The sequence below is a fragment of the Temnothorax nylanderi genome, unplaced genomic scaffold (genome assembly GCF_030848795.1).
Source record: "Temnothorax nylanderi isolate EJ_2023f unplaced genomic scaffold, tnyl_v1.0 TNYL_tig0002_pilon, whole genome shotgun sequence".
Taxonomy (NCBI): domain Eukaryota; kingdom Metazoa; phylum Arthropoda; class Insecta; order Hymenoptera; family Formicidae; genus Temnothorax; species Temnothorax nylanderi.
The window spans coordinates 4,072,447-4,092,815 of NW_027249064.1; the positions used below are offsets into that span (position 1 = coordinate 4,072,447).

The following is a 20,369-nucleotide window of genomic DNA, read 5'->3' on the forward strand; positions in this document are numbered from 1 at the left end:
AAGACAATATACAGAGACTTATAACATTTTTCCATCCTCGTAACTCTTAAGAAAACGATTTTCCACCCATAGCGGCGCTTAGAAGCATCGGGGGGAAACAATGAGATCGTATCCGCGGGAAACGATATATTCGTACGTGACTGCTGTGAAAAGGAGCGTACTTTCGTCAGACGTATAATAACGCAATTACCAGCGGGAGGAGATTAAGCGGGAAAAAAGTTACGGGAAAGAAGGAGCCGGTCGGCCGTTATATGCGTGTATACGCGCGGGCTGACGGAAACGGGATGAAGCGGATGGAATTCGAGAAGCGGAATCCAAGATAATTCTCACTTAATCCCCGGACACAGTCCTTGTGACGAACCATTCGTTACGCCCCGCGAGACGGCGACGAGTATTTTCGTCGTGGTATAACCGGCCGCGCGCGGATAATCCCATCTCCGATATTGCTTCCATCTTTAATGCACTCGAAATCCATCCACTTCGAGACACATTATACGTCGATCGGGCAGGCACCGAAATCGAGAAACGAGATCGTCGATCGCAGTTCAGCGAAATTTGCCGAACTTGGCTGGGCCACTTTCGCCTGTTTTCCAAACTGAATTTTACGGCGATGGAGTCGCGCTCCGTGCTGTATTTATTGCGCTGTCAGTTGTTTTGGTACTCGCGCGATTTCGTAGATTGAAAAGTGATTCTTTGCTATAAAGTAATGAGAAAAAGATAAACAACTTTTAGGTATTTCCGAGCAGAAAACTCACTTGATTTCGATAATTTTGTGGATTCGATAATTCAGTGCTTCGATGCTGATCGAAATAATAAATTTTACGGAGCGCGATTCGCAAGTCTCGCACGTAGAGGGGTGAAAGGCGCGGAACGGTAATAAAAAATTGCATCTGTTGATTCGCAGATATCACACACGAGGGAACGACGGGCAATTGGAAAAGGTGCAGCGTCTTTCGGCCATTGAGGACTCATCTTTGGTCATAAAAGGAGTCTGCTGGATAAACCGTGAAAGTGCCAATATCTCGCGAATAAAAGGCACCGTCGGCCATACGCTACGCTATACAGAAACGGATGGGCTGGCGCGCGTCGAACGGTAAAATCGAAGCAAAATTGACGGCGCCACGAAGCATCTCCCCGGAAGAATATGAGGCCGTGTGAGCGTTCGTTCGATCGAGGTGAATTAATTTCCCTTCTGGTCATCGGGTCGCGGCAAAATGATCATGCTGCCGAGATTAATCGTGTCTTCATGAGAACTCGGATCTCACGTTAGTCGCTCGATCAACGAACAACGAGCGGTCCCTCCTCGATCCATGAACGGGTGCGGAAGATTCACCAACGCAAGAAGGCAAGCCGTATCGGGTGAAATTCTCCTCACGTTGACGCAAAAGGCGAAGACGAAGACAAGCAGATAGTACTGAGCCATCTAATTTTGAAATCTTCGTGTCAATCTTCCCGAAATCCCCCGTTTGAAATATTACCCGCTCAGTTCTAACAAAAGTGGCCCTCCAAATAACGTAAAATTCTGACGCGCGAGAAATCGACGGTGGTCGAAAGCTGGGGCAGATCAACGAAGGGTAAGTCGCGAGTGTCATTCGGCAAATAGTAAGATCCGGGGTGATATAACACCTTTCGGTGGCAATCCTCTCTATTTGGCTGGCGATTCTTATCGCTCTCTTTTCATTCGAGCCTCAACCATCGTTCCGCGTCTTCCCACGTCGCGGACATAAAAGTATAACGACTTTTGGGACGCGTTACATCCGTGGTTTACAGGGTGAGGGTGCACGTAGTGCCACCGCGATAGCACGGAATCGTCCGGTATAACATCGTAAAACTCGTGGAAGAGTTCACGTAAGAGCGGCGAAACCGACGACGACGGCGGTGGCGTTCCGAATTGCCGAATAGTCTGATAGTCAGGAAAATGCCGGTGAATACCGTCGCCGTTCTCGGACAAAAAAATCGCAATTTCCAAAATTGAAACAGAAGGATGAAACATTAAATCAAGTTGACTGAAAAATCAGATCGACAAGAGACGGGCAGATAATGATAAATCATATTCCCTTGTGTAACTCTACGATCTTTATATACTCAAAATGAGCGTAACGCGAGAGTGATAAAACGCAGTGCGGTGAATCGTAAAGTCCGTGGTCCGGCAGAATTCCGAAGAGACGTTGCACGACGTGTTCGACACGAAGGAATTCAATCACGAAATGGACCGCGCGATATTTGAATACTCGCGTAGATTGTAGCATCGGTTAAGTTCAGTGAATCCTGTATCTCCTGGTAGATATTGTGATCGTCGCGCGCGCGGACAGAGTCCATTTCCGGACATCGCCGATACGCCGATACTTCGTCCGATGTCTGTTCGTGCACCGCTCGGAACTTGGACAGGCTGTAAGCAGCTGGAGAGCTTTAGGATCTCTCCTTCGCAAAAGAATCGGGCGAGTTCGCACGTGTAATTTGTCTCGAAAAACGCTGTGAAAATCCCAGAGATATGGATCACGTGCACGTGAAGTCGAGATCGGCTTCGAAGAGCAACCCGACGAAGATGGCCTGTGAGAAGGCGTCGAGACGCCTTAGGACGATCCTCGTGAGGGCGTCTCGCGTCGGCGTCTCCACGGCAGAAGTCGCCAGGTTACCGGCGGCCAAGAAACTTATCCCGCAAAGAGATCACGGTTGGAAATTAGCGGTGTTTCTCCTGCTCATGTTTGGCGGTGGAGTCATCGTCGCCTTGGTCTGCACCGCCAGGAAAGGATGCTCAAAACTGGAGGATATCGTAAGTCGATTTTTATCTCTGCGTATCTTTATTTTAAGAATATTATATTTAAATTTCGAAATAACGCGTTTAGAAATAGCGGATAGGATGAAATAACGGTGGACGAAAATTCAATCAAATTTAAGAGTAACTTTTAATATTATGATATATACAATATTTTGATACAAGTAACTTTTAATATTATATATAAGATTTTTATACAATACAAGGTAATTCAGTACATTACTTTATATAGCTATTGCAACATTTAAAGTCACAATTTGCATGGAAAGCATAATCTTAAATTATCAACAATTTAGAAGTTAAGTTAAACAGACGCATTCCTGTGAATTCGCTCCGACGACCGCGCATACGTGACTTTCTAAAGAATTTCATGAACTTGAGAGAGCGGTGGATGTGAAGTATATATCGTATGTAACATGCGGTTGACTTGAGTAAAAGTCACACGTCGTACACATTTTCCAATGAAAGGGACGAGGGTGAAGTTTCTCGTGTACTCCGAGAAACTATTTCCGTCAGAAAGAATTTGATGTCGCGCTCTGGTCGGACAGAAACTCTCCTTTCTCTCTTTCTCTCGCGTCAGATCTTCCCTCGGAAAATATATTTCACCAAAATTCGCCTAAATTTTAGACCACCTGTAGAATAAATCTGTCGTTGCTAGAAATGTACTCTCGTTGGTTTCACTGTTTTATTTTTAAAAAATCAAGAGAAAGAGAGAGGAAGAGGGAGAAAGAGAGAGTAGAAAGAACGTGTGATAATGGAAAATTTTTGTAATTTATGTACATATTTTATTTCATTTTTAAGTGTAAAAGTTTGATATTCTGCACTATTGTGCGATATATTCATTTTTTTTAACAACCGTCATTGTTGCCACCGTGATAGTACAAAAAGTACAAAAAATTATTTCTCATAACGTTTTCACAACGTTTTAAAGTTTTTATTTCATGCAATGTAGATATTTTCAGGTTCTGTATGTACTTTTGTACATACAAATGTACTTTTGTATTTTCTATTTTTAAAATTTCTAAAAAAATATGCAAAATTATTAGGAAAAGAGTCAGCAATATGTTAATTGCACACATTAAAATTTATATCTAATCGCAATAGAGCATAATAATTAACAAGAAATCCGCTTTGCCATACTCTCCGTTTTTCGCTTCCGTTGTCACTCATCCAAGATTTCCAACCATGGATGCTTCTCCGGATACAGCGCAATCAATTCCTCGCATACCTCCTTCAATCTCGCGAAACAAATAACCGCTGCAGAGCGGAGCGTGCGAAGCACGCGTTATGCACGCGCGAGAGCTATCGAGTAGCGTGCGCGCCGGGCGAGAAGGGAGAGACAGCGAGAGAAGACACCGTTATGCGGCGGCGGCGGCGGTGGCAAGGCAGCGAGATCGTGTTAACGATGTTTCACGCGCACAGGGAGGATGCAGGATGGTTGGGTGCGCTGAAATTACAGATCAAGGGGTTTCTAAACAATTACGCTGTCGGCGGGAGGTCAAACCTGGAGTAGCGTGACGTTAGAGGCTACGGCTTGCAGAAACCGAGGCTTGTGGCCTGCGGCTGGTTGCGAACGATGGCCGAGGCTACCAGGAAGTGCTCTCTCACCGGCGGCGGCCAATGGGCAGAGCGGTGGGTTACGTCGACCGGGCGGTAGAGGAGCCGCACACGCTCCTCTTCTCTGATATTCCCCCCGGGAAACAGGCGCGCTGCTTCATTGTACCCCCAAGCAAAGCGGCACGGCATAGACGCGCATAGGATTGGCGGCTATTCACCCCCCGCGCGCGCACCCTGCTGCTATTACATCGAACGCAGCAACCGCAACGCAGAAAGTTCGCCTTTGAGTCACCCGCCGGGATTGACAGCGATTTTAATTGACGTGACCGAGCCGCGATTATCGCCCGCCGGCTGATTGGCGGTCAGAAACATCTCCCGAGCTCTCGCGAAACTAGTGTTGCCTTATGGCCGAGAGGATAAAAGGGAGAGAGAGAGCATGGTCCCTCGGGCATTGCTTAGTAGATGTTAAGTGAAATACTCGAGAGGGTCATTGCCATGGGTCCGTTGGAAAATCACGAATTCTCTTTGATGCCACCGTCAATTGGTTGCGAATTGCTTATGCAATGTTTGCTAATGAGAATCGCTGGAACGATGTCGTCAGGTGCATCATGTACGATCGCCCTTTAGGTATATGTTCGGTTATGCTTAGTGCAGGACGATCGTATGACGCACCTGACGAAACATAGAAGCGGCAGTATGTTTACTTAACTGTTTGTAAGCTATTTATGTATAGTCTTATTATAAACAAACAAGGTATTCGTTGAAAAAAGAGCACATTTTTACGGTATTATTACACAATGATTAATTAATCATTGTAAATTAACTGCAAGAAGAATACATTTTAATAGAAATATATCAAAGCCCTATCAATATTACACAAATATTACATTCAGGGATTTTCAAAATAATAATACAAATTTTATCTTTGTCTATTATTGTCAGAGGTATTTTGTCGAGAATTCTTTTCATAGCATGATTTTGCGAAACGTCCCTAACGCTTTTAATTACCTTGTTCCTACGATTCGCGAAAATCATTTATTCACGTCGACACACGACGTGTTAGCGTAGTCCTTCGACTTGCTTCGATGTTGCTTTATTGGTCTAGTTCGATACGCGGGTGGTTCTACCAACGATGGATCAGAATGGAGAACACGGATTCTCTTTGATGTCGCCGTGGTTGGTAGTTGCTTGCGTCGTTGCTTATGTAAAGCTTGTTAACACTATCTTACCTAACCAGAACTGGGTACCGTCGATTACATGAAAACAATTACGGCGAAAGCCAAAAGGAATATTTCAAGCAACCACCGTTGACGAATAAGACGGAAACGTGGAAATAGTAAAATCTGTAATATTAAAAAGGAAACTACATTTCTCTTCGCACGACACGAACATTTTATTTTACACTAAACACCTTAACGATAGAACGTACATTTTATCCTATTACTTGGACACTCTTACAATTAGATATACCGTCTCTTTCTCGCTAAGTTTCAAGAGCGCCTCTCGACGTTAAATTACATCGCAATCGCGGACGAAAATGTTGGCGTCCGTCAAGATAAAATCCGTTGGCGCGACGGCTTTATGCGTTGAAAAAGGCGACCGGCGCTGAATACCGTCGCGTCACTGTTTATCCGAGGCGGCAAGCCGCGACGTGCAAAATCTACGGCAACACCGTCAAATCCCATCACGGACGGGATTGCGAATTTCGCCGTCGGCCTCCACCGCCGCTGTTGCCACCGCCGCTACACTCTATTTACCGCTGGGACACGTCAACCTGCGATTACCTTCTTGCGAAACGCGTTCCTGCCGTGGTCGCGGCGGACCCTCAAAGCGCGTATCGGACATTCATGCGTCCGTCCAAACGCACCCGAGTCCGGTTGCACGCAATATGCGACCAGGAGGGTAGCACGCAAGATGCGTGACAGCCACCTGTGCGACGGGGATACGCGCGTACGCGACGCGTATAGATATACGTTATCGACGAGCACATGTTCGCGCGGATCGACCAGGAATTCAAATTCCATTTACATTCTTAATGCTGCGGCAACTAAAAAAAATAATTCGCTTGGGAACACATTCGCTTCCCGAATGAGGCCGTATCTGACAGCGCGGCGAAACCGACAGGAATAATGTTTACTCGACGGGACGAGATTGACTACTGTCGCTGAATACCGAGCATTTTTACGAGTAAAATTTACAAATTCTGTTAGAGTAGCGCGGATAAACGATAGCAACCGTTATAGGATTACGTCGATAGGATACGCCATGTTTATCCAATAAAATCAGCTCGGTCTCGAATATAGAAAGTCCCTTTGCAACGAATTCACAAGGCAAAAGCGACGGTAGAGAAGCAATGGTGAAATATTGTCGATGTAGCACTCCTTTGATAAATTAACGTTAAAATTTCGTTTGTCTTTGAATTGTGTCGCTACTGCAAACAGAAACGTTCACTGTCTGATAGTAGGATTCGTGTGATTCATCGAATCATTTTTGGATTCTGAATTCACGTTACTAAACTTTATTATTTTATGTCACAGTAATATGAGTCAATCGTATTTTCTACGTATTTTTTTAGCCTATATATATATATATATATCCAATGATTCGGAGATTTTCCTTCACGAGGAGCATCTTTCCAATTTCCGAGTGGTATATTTGAGCAGGCGTTTTACCGGCCACGTCATTACGAGCGCACGAATCGGGCATTCATAATTCCGCCCGTTGCTCATCGCCGGCGGCGGGCGAATACATATTTGTTCGGAATAGCACGCACCGGCGCACGTGTGCGACGGCTACCCACGTGTCAGTGAGCGGGACACGTCGGCGACGCGAGACAGTTGCTATCTACGCCGACGTGCCACGCACGCGAACCGACTGGAGGCCGTTATACGCGGACAGGTTCACGCAGGCCAGCATAATTCCGGGATAACTCGGGACAGCTGCGTATGATGCCCGTCGGCCGTATCAGGGGTACTATCTCCATCGCTTCGCGTCGCATTGAGTGTCGCGTCCCCTTCCCCTAACCCTCTCCCCCCCCCCCGGTTTGCGATTAATTAATGCGTTAATTTATCAGCTTTCGTTCTACGTTCGGGTGAAACGCCGGCGCCGGCGTCCGGCGCGCTTCGCGGAGCGTGCAACAAGGGTAAACAGGATGTAAACCGAACACTGATCGATATTGACTCGTGTCATCAAGGTCCTGTTTGCCGCTTGTTTGCCCCTGTGGAGTATCCCGCTAGATACGTCAATGAACTGTAATTTTTCTAGACGATTTTAATACCCTGGGCATATATCCTCGATGCTTTTTCTTATTTCATAAATGAAACATAAGTAGAGCGATATATTATCGATAAAAGTTCTGCTTTTTGTGCTTTTTCGTGATACAGTGGATACCTCGGATTAAACGCGAGACATCCTAAGACATTTTGCCCCGCGCAAAAGAAGAGTCGTTATTTCTGAGATATGGATGAGATACGTCGAGATATGGATGAAACCAATGACGTTGACGGAACGATGTTTTTCGTCTCTTGTAAGAAAAATGAGCGCAAATGGTAGGTTGCCGTCGAATGCCGATCCGATTACCGCACGAACGACGAATGAGTGTCACCGGCTATTAACGAGGCCTCGAATTTCAAATCCCGTTTCCGTGATTACCGCGGCGGAAACGGAGATGGAGACGAGGGAGAGAAGAGGTAGAGGTAGAGGTATTGAAGGGAATGCACGAATCTGCGGCAGCTGGCGGGCGTTTTAGATCAGATCCCTTTCCAGAAAGTCGGCTTCCGAATGTCAATTTCGGCCGCCGATGCTGAATTCCCTACATTTACGGCTACGTGCCGTCCTGACTTACATCGATAGCCACCGTGAGGGAATTTCCCGGATTTTCCATTTGAGCATTCTTCCCGCGATCATCCGACAGTCAACTCGACGAAAGGGGGTTCCATTCGTCGTTGAAAAGATATTTCTCTGATTTTTTATCGTGTTATCGAACGCATCTGGATTGCTTCAGATTTTGTCAAACTACAATAGAGTAAAAGTTTATTTTCACTTCATATCTCATTATCTATGTACAATTAATATTTTACAACAAAAAAGTGATTTATCAATTCTACGCTGATAATACACGAAATATTACTTTCAAATCTCGCTATTGTTTCCATAACAATATTACACGAACATTTCACGTATATCATACTTTCGGAAAACAAGTTCTCCTTTAAATCACCTATTTTACTTTCAACATGATCGAGTGCAAATGCCTTGCGTTTGTATCAGCCAGGACATACGAGCGGCAGGGTGACATCAGTGGCTGTTGTCGGTATATTTCGAAAACGCGTTGTCGCTCGTTCGATGTAAAATACGCGGGGGGGGGGGGTTAGCGGGGGGGAAAAGGAGGGCGAAGGGTGGACGGACGAGAAAGCTGGAGAGTGGAGAGAGCCCGTGGTGAGAGATTCGAAAGGCTGGTGGATAGATAGGCGCCGGAGCGTAACTCGATATAGCTGCCAGCAAGCTGCCGGTATCGCGTCCCCCTTTTCCCACCTTCCGTTTCCTCCGCTATCCCATCCCCTGGCGCGCCACCCTCGCTGGCCCGTCAACTCTCTCTCGTTCGTTCGCTACGGATGCAGGGTTACCCAGGAATATTCTCCACGTAAATGCAGCATCGATGTTTTCTCAGCGACGAGGCCTCTCGATGGCATCCTCCGCATGCCCGGTCCCTTCCCACCCCTGCCCTCTATCCCCGCGTGTCCCGTTTCCCGCATATCGCGCTCCTCCTTTCACGCGCCTTCAGCGTTTTATTCCGCGATCTTGGAATACTGCAGCTGTTACACTGTCGCTGGCACTGATAGGGGCCAACTGCTCGATATTCCTCGGAGAGACGGTCTTGGTGCAGCGACCTTGAGCTTAGACGGAGACGGGCACCGAGGGTCTGCCCGATTCGAGACCGATGTCAGCAGGAAAACTAGAAGGAAAGAGATCCCTTTTCCCGGCCGACTCGATAACGCGAGGTCGATGTTTGTGCATTTTAACTTCAATTTTTGTCCCGCGCGCATGAAGGCGTCCGAAACGCTTCCGAGATGAGAAGTTGTTCGATGCGTGCTATGTTCCTGTAGCTTGAAATTTCTATCGGAACAATTCCCATTTTATCTAGATTCCAAGAATAAAATTTAGGTGCGAGGAGAAAGCATTTGTCAATTTCTTAATGTCGTAATTTTCGACAGAATCGTACATTAAAATTCAATAAAACAAATAAAAGATTGCGTAACGTCTTCCGAGAAACGTGCGAGAATGCTGAGTCAGAGCACGTACGTGATCCTAACTTCACGATGTTATAATGATCGGCGAGGCAAGCGTCAAAGTTGGAATTCGATTCGACAACGGTAGCATTAAACTTAAAGCCTGTGCAAGTTCGACATTCGTATCGGAACAGATCGCATCTCGGTAACATTAATATGTAAGACGTAAGAGCCAATTAGCGGGCGGTTCGGTTCATAGCGGTAGTTCTTACTTTCCCCCCGTCGCGTCGTAACGGCGGCTTTGACGCGATTCGCGTTCACCAAAGTTTCCGAGACGGCTTTGTCCCGTCGTTTGCGAGAACTCGAGAACTCCATTAGCCCCGCGTCGCGCCACGTGCATTCCCGAAAACGGAAGCCACCCCATTGACCGAGATCCTTCAGGAAACTCCTCGAGAATGCGCCTTGCGGGAAATGGCCTTGAACTTGATTAGATTCTAGTATCCGAAGATTTTCTTTTTTCACTTTCCACGCTCTGGGAGACGGATTTACTATTGAATTGTCAAACAAATTCTTCGCGTTTAATGCGAATTCACGTTCAACGTAAACATTTTTATCATAATAGTGTCATAAATCTGAATGAGCGATTGCATTCATTGACTTTTTACTAATAAAAGGGATTACCCGCGATGTCACAATCCTGCAGAGATTTTAGCGCAATGTCGACACTCAAACTACCTTTTGTTCAATTGTCCACGTATGTACAAGGCATGAGGAACAATTGCGACACGAAGTGCTCGATACGCGACGAAATATCCAGCGCGCGTGCCGCTCGCTGGACGCCGCGCTGGATGCACCGCCACGCCGACGACGTCACGATATTCCAATACGACGGTTTATAATAAATTACGGCGGCAAACGCGTTGCGTGCGATATTTAGACGCGCCTACGTTGTGCGTCATGCTCGGCCCAATATTGCGACCATCCCGCATCCTAGACACGTACCAACGAAATTACGAAATTTGCAAACAGACGAGATGCAGCGGCACGGGTGCGACGGCTGGGCATGTTTTCCAGCATCCGCCAGCTTTCGCGCATCGGCGCGATGTCCTTTCCGTATCCCAGAAATCGCAGTGACCTCGATTAGACGACGGACCTACGTCGAAAACACCGCGGCGAATTAACCGTGTGTTCTCCGCGAAAGTCTCGTCGATCTCCCTCGATCTTCGCCGAATTTTCTTGCCCCGGGCTGCTGGAGAAAATACCGCTCGAGATGAAGTTAGTATCGACCCGGGCTCGACTAATTACTTTGATACGCGTTTGACCGTGTTCGACCACACCCTACCGTGACTATCGTTACGTGAAAATCGCGTGTTATTTACGCTCTCTTAGAGTAATATCACAAATAACATGGTACGTGTAGTGGTAACATCGTTTCTGTTCATCGTGATAACAGCTTCATTTTCTACGTCAAGATAAGAATGCTTAAATAACGTCGGTTGACGAGCAGTGCCACGTTACGAGAGCTTTAACATTTCGGATTTTCAATCATTCGTAATCGCTCTTTCATTAAAGGACGACAAATATTAATTTATCTCCCTTTTTATTTATAATTTCATTTTAATGTCAACATGTTAAATATATAATTAACTTTCGTGATTGACGCTACTTGCACAGGGGAAGGGGGGGGGGAAGGACGTATCAGGTGTGCGGCATTCTCGTCAGCGACGTTCATTGCTTTGTAAAACACATGGTGTCTCATTAAAATCGCATTCCAGCCCGAATTTGTAACGCCGCGGATTTCTGTTCTGGCACCTCGGATTTAAGTGGATACGACCGAAGTTGGACGGCCGACGTTCGCTCGCGAAAATTGCACGCCTCGACACGTGCGACAAGAAATCTGTTGATCCGCGTGGCACATCCATTCGTTAATTGCCGCCGCGCAAGAAATTCCTCGTTAAGCGTCCTTTCGCGCTCGTAAAAATTCCGCGCGAATTATCGCCGATCGTTACTGCTTGCTAATCTCGTTATTGCCGATTCGTCAAATCGCAATCGAGCGAGATTCGATGCGCAAGCTAATTGCGAAGTGCTCGAACATTGATTGCAATTCACAATAGCATGCACAATGAATTTTACATTTACATTTTGAAATTTTATTATATTGAGAAATGAATGAGATATTGAAAATATATACAAAAAGATCTATCGTTTAATAGAACACTAGGATGTGACGATTCTCTACCCCGGCGTTTAAAGATCACATAAAACTGTAGTTGCAGCTATCATGCCTTTAATGTCCTCGGCTAGGACCGAGGATGCCCTTTGCGAGCGTAAACGATAAAATGACGAGATTGGGGCCATGCGGACAATTTCGTTCTCGCCTGACGAGTGTTTCAAACGGCAGCAACAAAACCTACCCCGGCGTTCCTGGCAGCGATTCTCTACCCCGACGATGACTGCAGCAGTATTGGGAGACGATGAGAGAGGGAGAGGGCAATCGGGTCCGCGCTTCCGGTGGGGTGCGAGTGCTGACATAGAGGGCCGTGCACGTATTGCAAAATAACAGGCATGGGCAGACCGAAAGAAATATAGTCAGAAAAGAGAGGCACCGCCTACCTTCGCGTACGTGCTACACCCGCCTAAATCTAATTCCGTAATTCTTGAACACGTGAGGTTTCAATTTGCTTTATCACGCAACCGAACATCTGGGGTGGTTCAGCATTTTTCCTTGGCAAACGAAAGTATTGCCGGATCACCGCTCCATTCTTTCGATTTTTCGACCAATTTAGAGACTCGACCCTTTCAAAACCGATACTTTCTCCCATGGATGAACCGATGAATGCTCCCATCCATCCTTGATTTGAACACGAAAATCGAGAAGCGAATATCGCGCGAGCCGGGCCTACGCGTCGTGAATGTCTGTTGTTTGCACGGAATACGACAGCCGATCGACGAAATTGCGACGGACTGTGAAACTAGTTGAACAAAGTGTAATTACGAGTGCGACATCGCCCCTTCCGTTTTCTCCTCTTCCGCGTCTGTCCCTCACACAAACGCGAGGGTAATGTTTGTTTCGGCGTGTGTAATCGGCCGAAAATTCGCGGCACGTCGTTACATATATCGAAACGAGAGTGCGCTCATAAACGTGTTATATGTTACGCGACCGATAATTCGGCAGATCTAGGACGGAATGTCGGAGGCGAGGCGACGAACTTATCCATATAAACTTCGAAACGCGCGATTTAGTATGCATGGAAATTGGCACGTGAATTTACTGAAGTTGCGTTTGTAGATTACATCGATAGTTGAAAGCGTTAATTGGATACAGCGTTTGATTTCCATTAAATATTCTTGCCCGTGCCTCTCACTAAAAATTAACCTGTAATTAATTTAATTACATGCGTTATTTATTGAATTTAATCTGACGTGAAGATACGTTTAGTCCTCGTTGCGTCAAATTTCCTAATTAAAATTAAAATTAACAATTAAAATTTGGATGTCGAAACTGTTTCTATGGAAATCTTCATAGGAGCAAGGCCGGTAATTTGTTAGATACAATTATTATACGATATCGTTTATATTAAATAATGTTTATTAACATCGATATATAAAGAGAAAAATAGAATGATACAGAAATATAATAAGATCCGAAACGTTATGAATTTTGTCACCGTGCATCTTCAAAAAGACCGATATCGGTAAGGGATTAAATCAGACTAAAAATAATACAAAGAAAGTAGCGAACTCGGCTCGAAGCGCTGCGGGCGATGCTTGGAAGTAAATGGCAACCTTAGGTAATAACTTGAAGACGCCCACGTGGATGCCCGGCACGATCGGGAAATACGACACGAAAGGTTGCAGCCGCAGAGTCAGTGTCCGCTCGGAGGAAACGTGTCCTGGGGTTGCAGAGATGAGAGAGGGAGAAGGAGAGAGAAAGAGAGAGTCCCCGTTGAGAGGAATGGTTATGGCAACAATCCATGGCTACGAAGATAAAGGAAGGGCTGTATCAGAGAGAGAGAGAGACAGAGAGAGAGCGAGAACGAGAGAGGGAGGGTAGAGCGCGAAATAGATAATGCTGCGGGGTAAGAATCAGCCGACGGAAATATTTTAGCGCCCCGGGGCGAATCCCTTGATGACAATTCCAGCGCGCGACCAATGCCGGCAATGGCGCGGCTTTTTTTGCACGTCGTCGCCGCGTTCCACGCACGCCTTTAGCCGGAAGCGAAATTACGTTCAGTGTGCCTCGTGTGCCTCGATACTACCCCACGGACGCTTCGCTGAAGCTGTTGCTTTGAATGCTTTGATCTTCAAGGGAGAGACATCACGTTGCCGCGCGCGGTAGCATTTCGTGCACGTGAGGCGAAACGTCGTAAAAGGCTTGTTAGATCGAAACGCATTACCTTTCGCCCTTTCGTGGATCATATTTTATCGGTTTGCGCGACTTGGCTAATGCATGAGACTTCGTAGAATGCTTCGTAGAATGTAAAAATATCTTTTTTTTTTACGGAATGCAAAACAAATATTAAAATTATTTTTGAAACAATGTTTTAAATCTTGCGACGCGTAACATTTTATTGTTAGATTACTTACTCGATTATTTATACATTTTTATAATGAAAAAAGATAGCGTGTACATTTTACAATTGGAAAATTTTGTTTTTATATATTGTGATTTATATTCCGGAAATCCTGTTTCTATTTCAATATCTCTAATTTATTCGATTTTAAGTGATAGTTCGCAAGTCCATTATGGTGGTCATATGAATAAGTAATTAGGATTGCGAGTGTTTCCCCGCAAGCATTATAACATGAATGTTTGATAGTAGCGAAACCGAAACGCAGATTGCGCGTGCAATTTATTTCGTTGCGTTCGACATTCGGGGATGGGAGAGGCCAGGGTTTGTAGGCACGAGGATGGGCGACATCGATGCGAGATCGCGTATAGTTGGTAAACTCGCGCCGGTGAACACCACGGCACAAAGGCTCCCGTAACATACAATGTCGTTTACTCGAGAGCCCCGATCAAAGCGTCCGAGCGGTCAGTCCAAAGATATCGAAGCACGCGTCACGAAGCATAACACAGGAATTCTGCTTCCGGGATCGGTAGGCTAGTTTATTATTAAATCTTTTTTGCGATGTTCCCTCTACAACGCCTAGATTAAAATGTCACGTGGCGTTATGTACTTTTTTTACGAACTCCGCCCATGTGGAACTACATTATGTAGCGCTCTCGCATATTAATTATTTTTTTTATCGTCGTGTACCGTCGATATTGTAACACGCACAATTCTGCATTTTAATTTGCCGATAAAAATATTTGCAGACGTGACATTTAATCTAAACGTACTGTTAATCTCGGTCGTTTGTTATTGATAGATAGAATTTTACTTCTTGCGAGAAATAAATGGTACATTCGCCCATTTATCAAACCGGGTTCGAAGAGGTGTGTTACAACTGTGATAAATCGCGTTGCTCCGAATTGTTCCTATTGTTGTTTCAGTCTGCAAACATGGAAATTTACAGGTTGATCTGTTTGTTTCCCCCTGACGTTAATAAACTGACACGTAAAATAATTTAGAGAGGCATGTTGATTTTTATTATTAAATAAACGGACAGTTTTATTTATTGTTCCGTCGGGTTTATCGATGCGCAGCATCGCGAAAGGTCTTGTTGTATTAAAATAAACAAATGTTATGAATAAGTTGCGAGATATGAAATCGGAAAGGACGGATTGCGTATAGTACAATTTGCAGCGATGAAACCTTTTAATAGTCCTAAAACGAGAGTTGCAAATATTTGTTTGTGGTTTAATCTCTGGGTTTTCCAAACTATGGCTACGGTGTACTATAACGGACTGTAAACTGTTCGCTAGTAAACAGAAGGCGATTGCATCGATGAAATTACAATCGAGATATATGGCAATGTCAATATTTTAATTTGATGGAAGGTTTCCTCAGGTTCTTTTAGAATATGCGCAGCTTTTTTTTGTTACGGGTAAAATGAAAAAAAAAAAACGATATTAAGAAAATATAAAGCTATTATATAATAATGAAAAATGGCTGGGCAAATATTGAAGACAGATATTTTAGAGTAATAAAATAAATGATCTAATTTTTAATAATAATTCCGATGCAATAATTATTTTATATTTAATAGCTTCAATCGCGATAACGTTGGCACGATCGTGTTACTATTTCAATGCAACAATGTAATTGCAATTATTGTTATTATCGTCACGCTCAATTATGTCATATTACTAACAATAATATAATATAGCATTCGATTAAATATGTTACTATAGGGAGAACGTACAGACGCATCATAGATGCAAGTAGATCCGCACAAATACTATTTTCGCGTTCATGCACGACCTAGTTAGGCTGTGCGATATGCACATCGTTTTTTCGTCAAATGGCGAACGAAACTACCGGTCGTGAACGTTGGCGCTTTCTTTCTCTGCGAAAGCGGCAAGAAAAGCCGACGGCACGTCAACCGTCAACGATTTATTGCTAATTATTGTTCCGCGTGTGGAGTCCGGTAAAACCACAAAACGAGCGCGGAATGTCCTGCGCGCGAGACGTGCACACGTAAAGCCTTGACACGCGAGCCATGCCGCGCGAAGTACGTGGTATAAAATCGCCGCCGACATTGATGGATGCGAAATCGGACCTTAAACCAACCCACGTAGCTCCGGCTTGGTCCAGTCTCTGATACATAGATATTAGAATAACAAATGGTGCCCGGAGATCTCCGCTCCTCTAAAAAAGAAAAGTGTCAAAGGACAGGTTACCGTTTTTGCATACTTTGCGCGATTTTTTGCTTCGCTGCTTGGCACTTTCACGGTGACTCGGCGCTCCGAAGAGGCGAGAGAATATTTCACGAAGTGCTTAGGAATGAAAGCTCCCGCGAAGAGTCTCTGGATGCAATTTAATTTACAATTCGATTTCTCAGCTGAATTATATTACGGTTGGCACGCGCAAATTATAATCAAAATATAACTCGCGCAATTATGTACATGTAATGAATTTAGGTCAGATATCTCTTTTCTAATTCTTTCAACATTTTTTTCTTTAGAAGGAGATAGCATATTGGAGATTGCAAATTTTGTGGCTTGTCTCGCTGCATGGCGAGAAATTACTACACGCCTTAAAGGGGTCGGCACCCCGTGCACGAGGTTTCGAGTTGAGAGTGGGGCGACTGTAAGGGCGACGCGATACCAATTTGGGCAATTAAACGATTCCCATCTGCAGGGGGCTAAACGTGTTATCTGCTCGGTTATATCCGTTAGCCGCAGCCTCCTCGTCGTATCGTGCTGTCCTCTTACCCTCTCGCCATCCTGCCACGACTCTACCCCGCCGAAATCCTGGGGGGAATGGCGTCACGACACTGTGTGTATCGGGCTTGTGAAACCTTGTTACACGTACTCGCAGTTGGCGCCGTATTCTCATATCGTCGCCACCGTGATCTTCCCTGGCGATGTTTCGGTAGTATTCCTGAGGACATCTTCCATCGAATGAGACCTCAAAACGTTTCCGCAAATGTCGTTCGAGAATCCGTGCGCGCAATAAGGGGTCAATTTTATTATGCAATTTAGATTGCAATAATTCTAAATGAATTTTGAAGTAACCACCGCAATATTTTGTATAATAAAACAACGATCAATTTTTATATTGATCCCTTAAATTTTTATAACTTTGTTAATCTTTTCTGTATTCATTGCGATTTTTTATGTCTTTATCATTTACGATTTATAAAATGTATATTAATTAAAGCTTATTTTGATGACAATGGTATCTATTGATTGTTCTTCTGATGTATAACGTTATGAAGGATCGCGAGAAACTCACAGGAAATACTTACATATCTCACGAAGCAGACGAAACCGGAATCGGAACTCGTTCTAGCGTTGTAATTTACCAAGTCACCGTAGGAACTTACAACTTTGCCTAACGAATTCGAACAAATTTTAACTGGGTATTCGACATTCTGTGTGACCACGAAAGATGCAGATGACAGTCCTCGCTGAAGGACAGTCCTCCTTTTCCTTTGAACTTTCGTATCCAGTTTCGACTTAGTAAAGTTGAACAACTTTCAATCCATCGGTCACGATGTGTGTGTGTGTGTGTATCGCATATACTGTTTTCTGTATTGAGAATTTTACTTTTTTTCTGAGCATTAAACGTACAGTCATTTGCAAATATTATGGATATCTATTTCGTAAATATCGTAATAATTGTAAAGAAGTGTTGAATAATAATAATTAAACAAAATAGATAAATAAACATTTTATTTAAATAATTTTATATTTAATATAGAGTCAACTATCTTCTCTCATAATAACTAGATGTAATGACACAAAAATATACTTTTTTAAATAATACTTTTTTTAAAATATATCTCGATGGATTTACCATTCTGTCATTTCTTAACCAGGCAGCGAAGGCGTAAAAAACTAATGCCACGAGAAAATTACAATTCCTTGAAGTAACTGTTGCATTTTAATATCACAGTTGAAATCACCAAAGTTATGCTCGTTTAAAAATCTGGAACGTTCTTCGACCCTCTATTATGAAGAAATTCATGATTTTTTTCACGATCGAGCCACCGAAGTCACTGTCCGAGAGCAGAAGTTCCACCGGCGAGTTGCAAAATTTCTGTCGGAAAAGTGCGAATCCCGAGAGAAGAATGTGTCTATTCATAACGCGAGTGCACTCTAAAAACGGCATTGCTGAAAGAATGACGAGAAGAAATAACTTCGCTAGCCACTGTTGCGTGTTCTCGCTACTATAGCTACCTGTTTTGTTAGGAAATTGTACTACAAAAAAAATTGCAAGGGGTTACTAGACTCACGAATAGTTTTTCATTGTATTTCTCCCGCTCTTTCTTTCTACCACAGCCAACAGGAAGAAAACCTTTTTTGTATATCTTAGACGAAGTTTATACTTTTTACATTTGCTAAAATTACTATACACACATATATATTTTTTGCATATACGTATATATATGTATTTACATAAATATTTTTTACATTTAAAGATGTGCTAACTGTAAAAGTTAATGGAAATACCATTTCTAATTAATTAAACACGCATAGCGGTAGTTTTAATGGATTCTGTTGATTCCGTTTAATGATGATTACACTCTACATTATGTATGTAATGTACAGTTATAAAGTAATCATTATTACCGTCAACATATATCTTTTAAGATAGGCATTATGTCCGTTAGGAGACAGCAAACTCGAAGTAGGCTATTAACTTAATATTCTGGCCTTAAGCACTAGATTATAACAAACAAAGCGACTTTGTCAAGGTTGCGAATAATCCCTTCGTCGATCCTCCGTAGTAATCATCGTTGATGCTCGTTCGCAGGTGTATTCGCGAAAATGCGGAAATTAGTTTTACGAGCCCCTCGTTTCCAGAAAGTGAGACAGACCAATTATTAACCCTCCATGTGTTTCTGACAATAGCGTGTCGGAGTTCGAACACGCGTAACGAGGGTTAATGTGATGTCGCCTTCGTTTTCCCTCATCTTTGTACGTCTTTCCGCAATAAAGGAAATTTTGTTTGAAGATTCTACAAATTGCGAAATAACACGCACAAAAGTCTCTTCACGTGAAAATTGTCTTAAAGATATGAAATATTTTACACGAATAAAATTACGATCATTAACAGTTGAACACGTATTATTTTCGAAAAGACTTCTACTATCGATTTGTAAATATTAATTACTCATCGCAAACAGTACCGATATTCGAGAATTTAAAGCCGAAAGGACATATATCCTAATCTATCTAAATGTTTTTAGAATGAATTTGCAATTCTCACCTATTAATATTCATACGGAAACATAAAAAGGTAGTAAAGGTAACATTTTTCCCTTTGATCCACGTTTCAAATTGTTGCGATACAAAGTACTAAAATTATATTACCATTATTTGCACTTTGGTTTCTCGTTTTGATAATAATTCACTTTTTAGACGTTTTAAACGTGTACGTATTCCTTTAATAACCAGCTCGTATGCGGAAACGTATAATTGGACTTTTCTCCCACGCGGCGCAACGCAAAAACTCATGATCGTCGGCTGACCTGCATTTCACTGAAATAAGAGCATCATAACTCTAGCACGAAAGAGGAGCCTCATAAATAGATAAAACAGCGCGACCCGATAGACATCATAAATGATTTACCAATAACGCCGACACGTCCATTCGCTTTCATCGTCTACTCCATTCAGAGATCGACTCTCTAAAGCTGTTGAAAAAACTTGATTTCATCATGAAATGTAAAGCAAATATTAATATTTTTTAAATTATTATTATTGGACGCATGTAAATATATAAACTATCAAAAAAATGTAGACTTAAGTTATTTATAATAAAACTGAATTATTGTTTTGTTATAGTATATATAATATAAAATATATTGTCATATACAATACACTTTTCTATATGTAACAATGGAAGAAAGTTACTAGTTTTACTCGAATACAGAACACGCACACACACACACACACACACACACACACACATTTTAAGAATTTTTTTATAATGTCTAAAATTATTTATAGTGAGACCTATTATTATCAACACCATTTGCTGATTTCCTAAAATACGCAGATATTGTATATATTTAATATCGAGCATAAGACAGCAGCAAATAAACGAAGTGGTTGCTGCTTATTTCGCACAATGCCGCAAAACTGTTAGAATTGCGTATGTGCCTGCTTTGGCATTTATGGGGGCATTTATACTGACTGGTGGTTATATAACGGTACAGCAGGGGTAGTTAGGGGTGCGATACTATCAGCG

The 20,369-nt window shown here is 43.3% G+C and overlaps 1 protein-coding gene across 1 annotated transcript in view; it reads left to right on the forward strand.

The window, feature by feature from the left end:
* LOC139769961 (uncharacterized) overlaps positions 1-20,369 on the forward strand; it is a 38,609-nt gene that overhangs the window by 10,782 nt on the left and 7,458 nt on the right. Inside the window, exon 2 of the mRNA XM_071701507.1 lies at positions 905-2,773. Within this exon, the coding sequence (XP_071557608.1) occupies positions 2,492-2,773 (282 nt within the window). The 5' untranslated portion in view covers positions 905-2,491. The remainder of the gene's footprint in view (positions 1-904; positions 2,774-20,369) is intronic.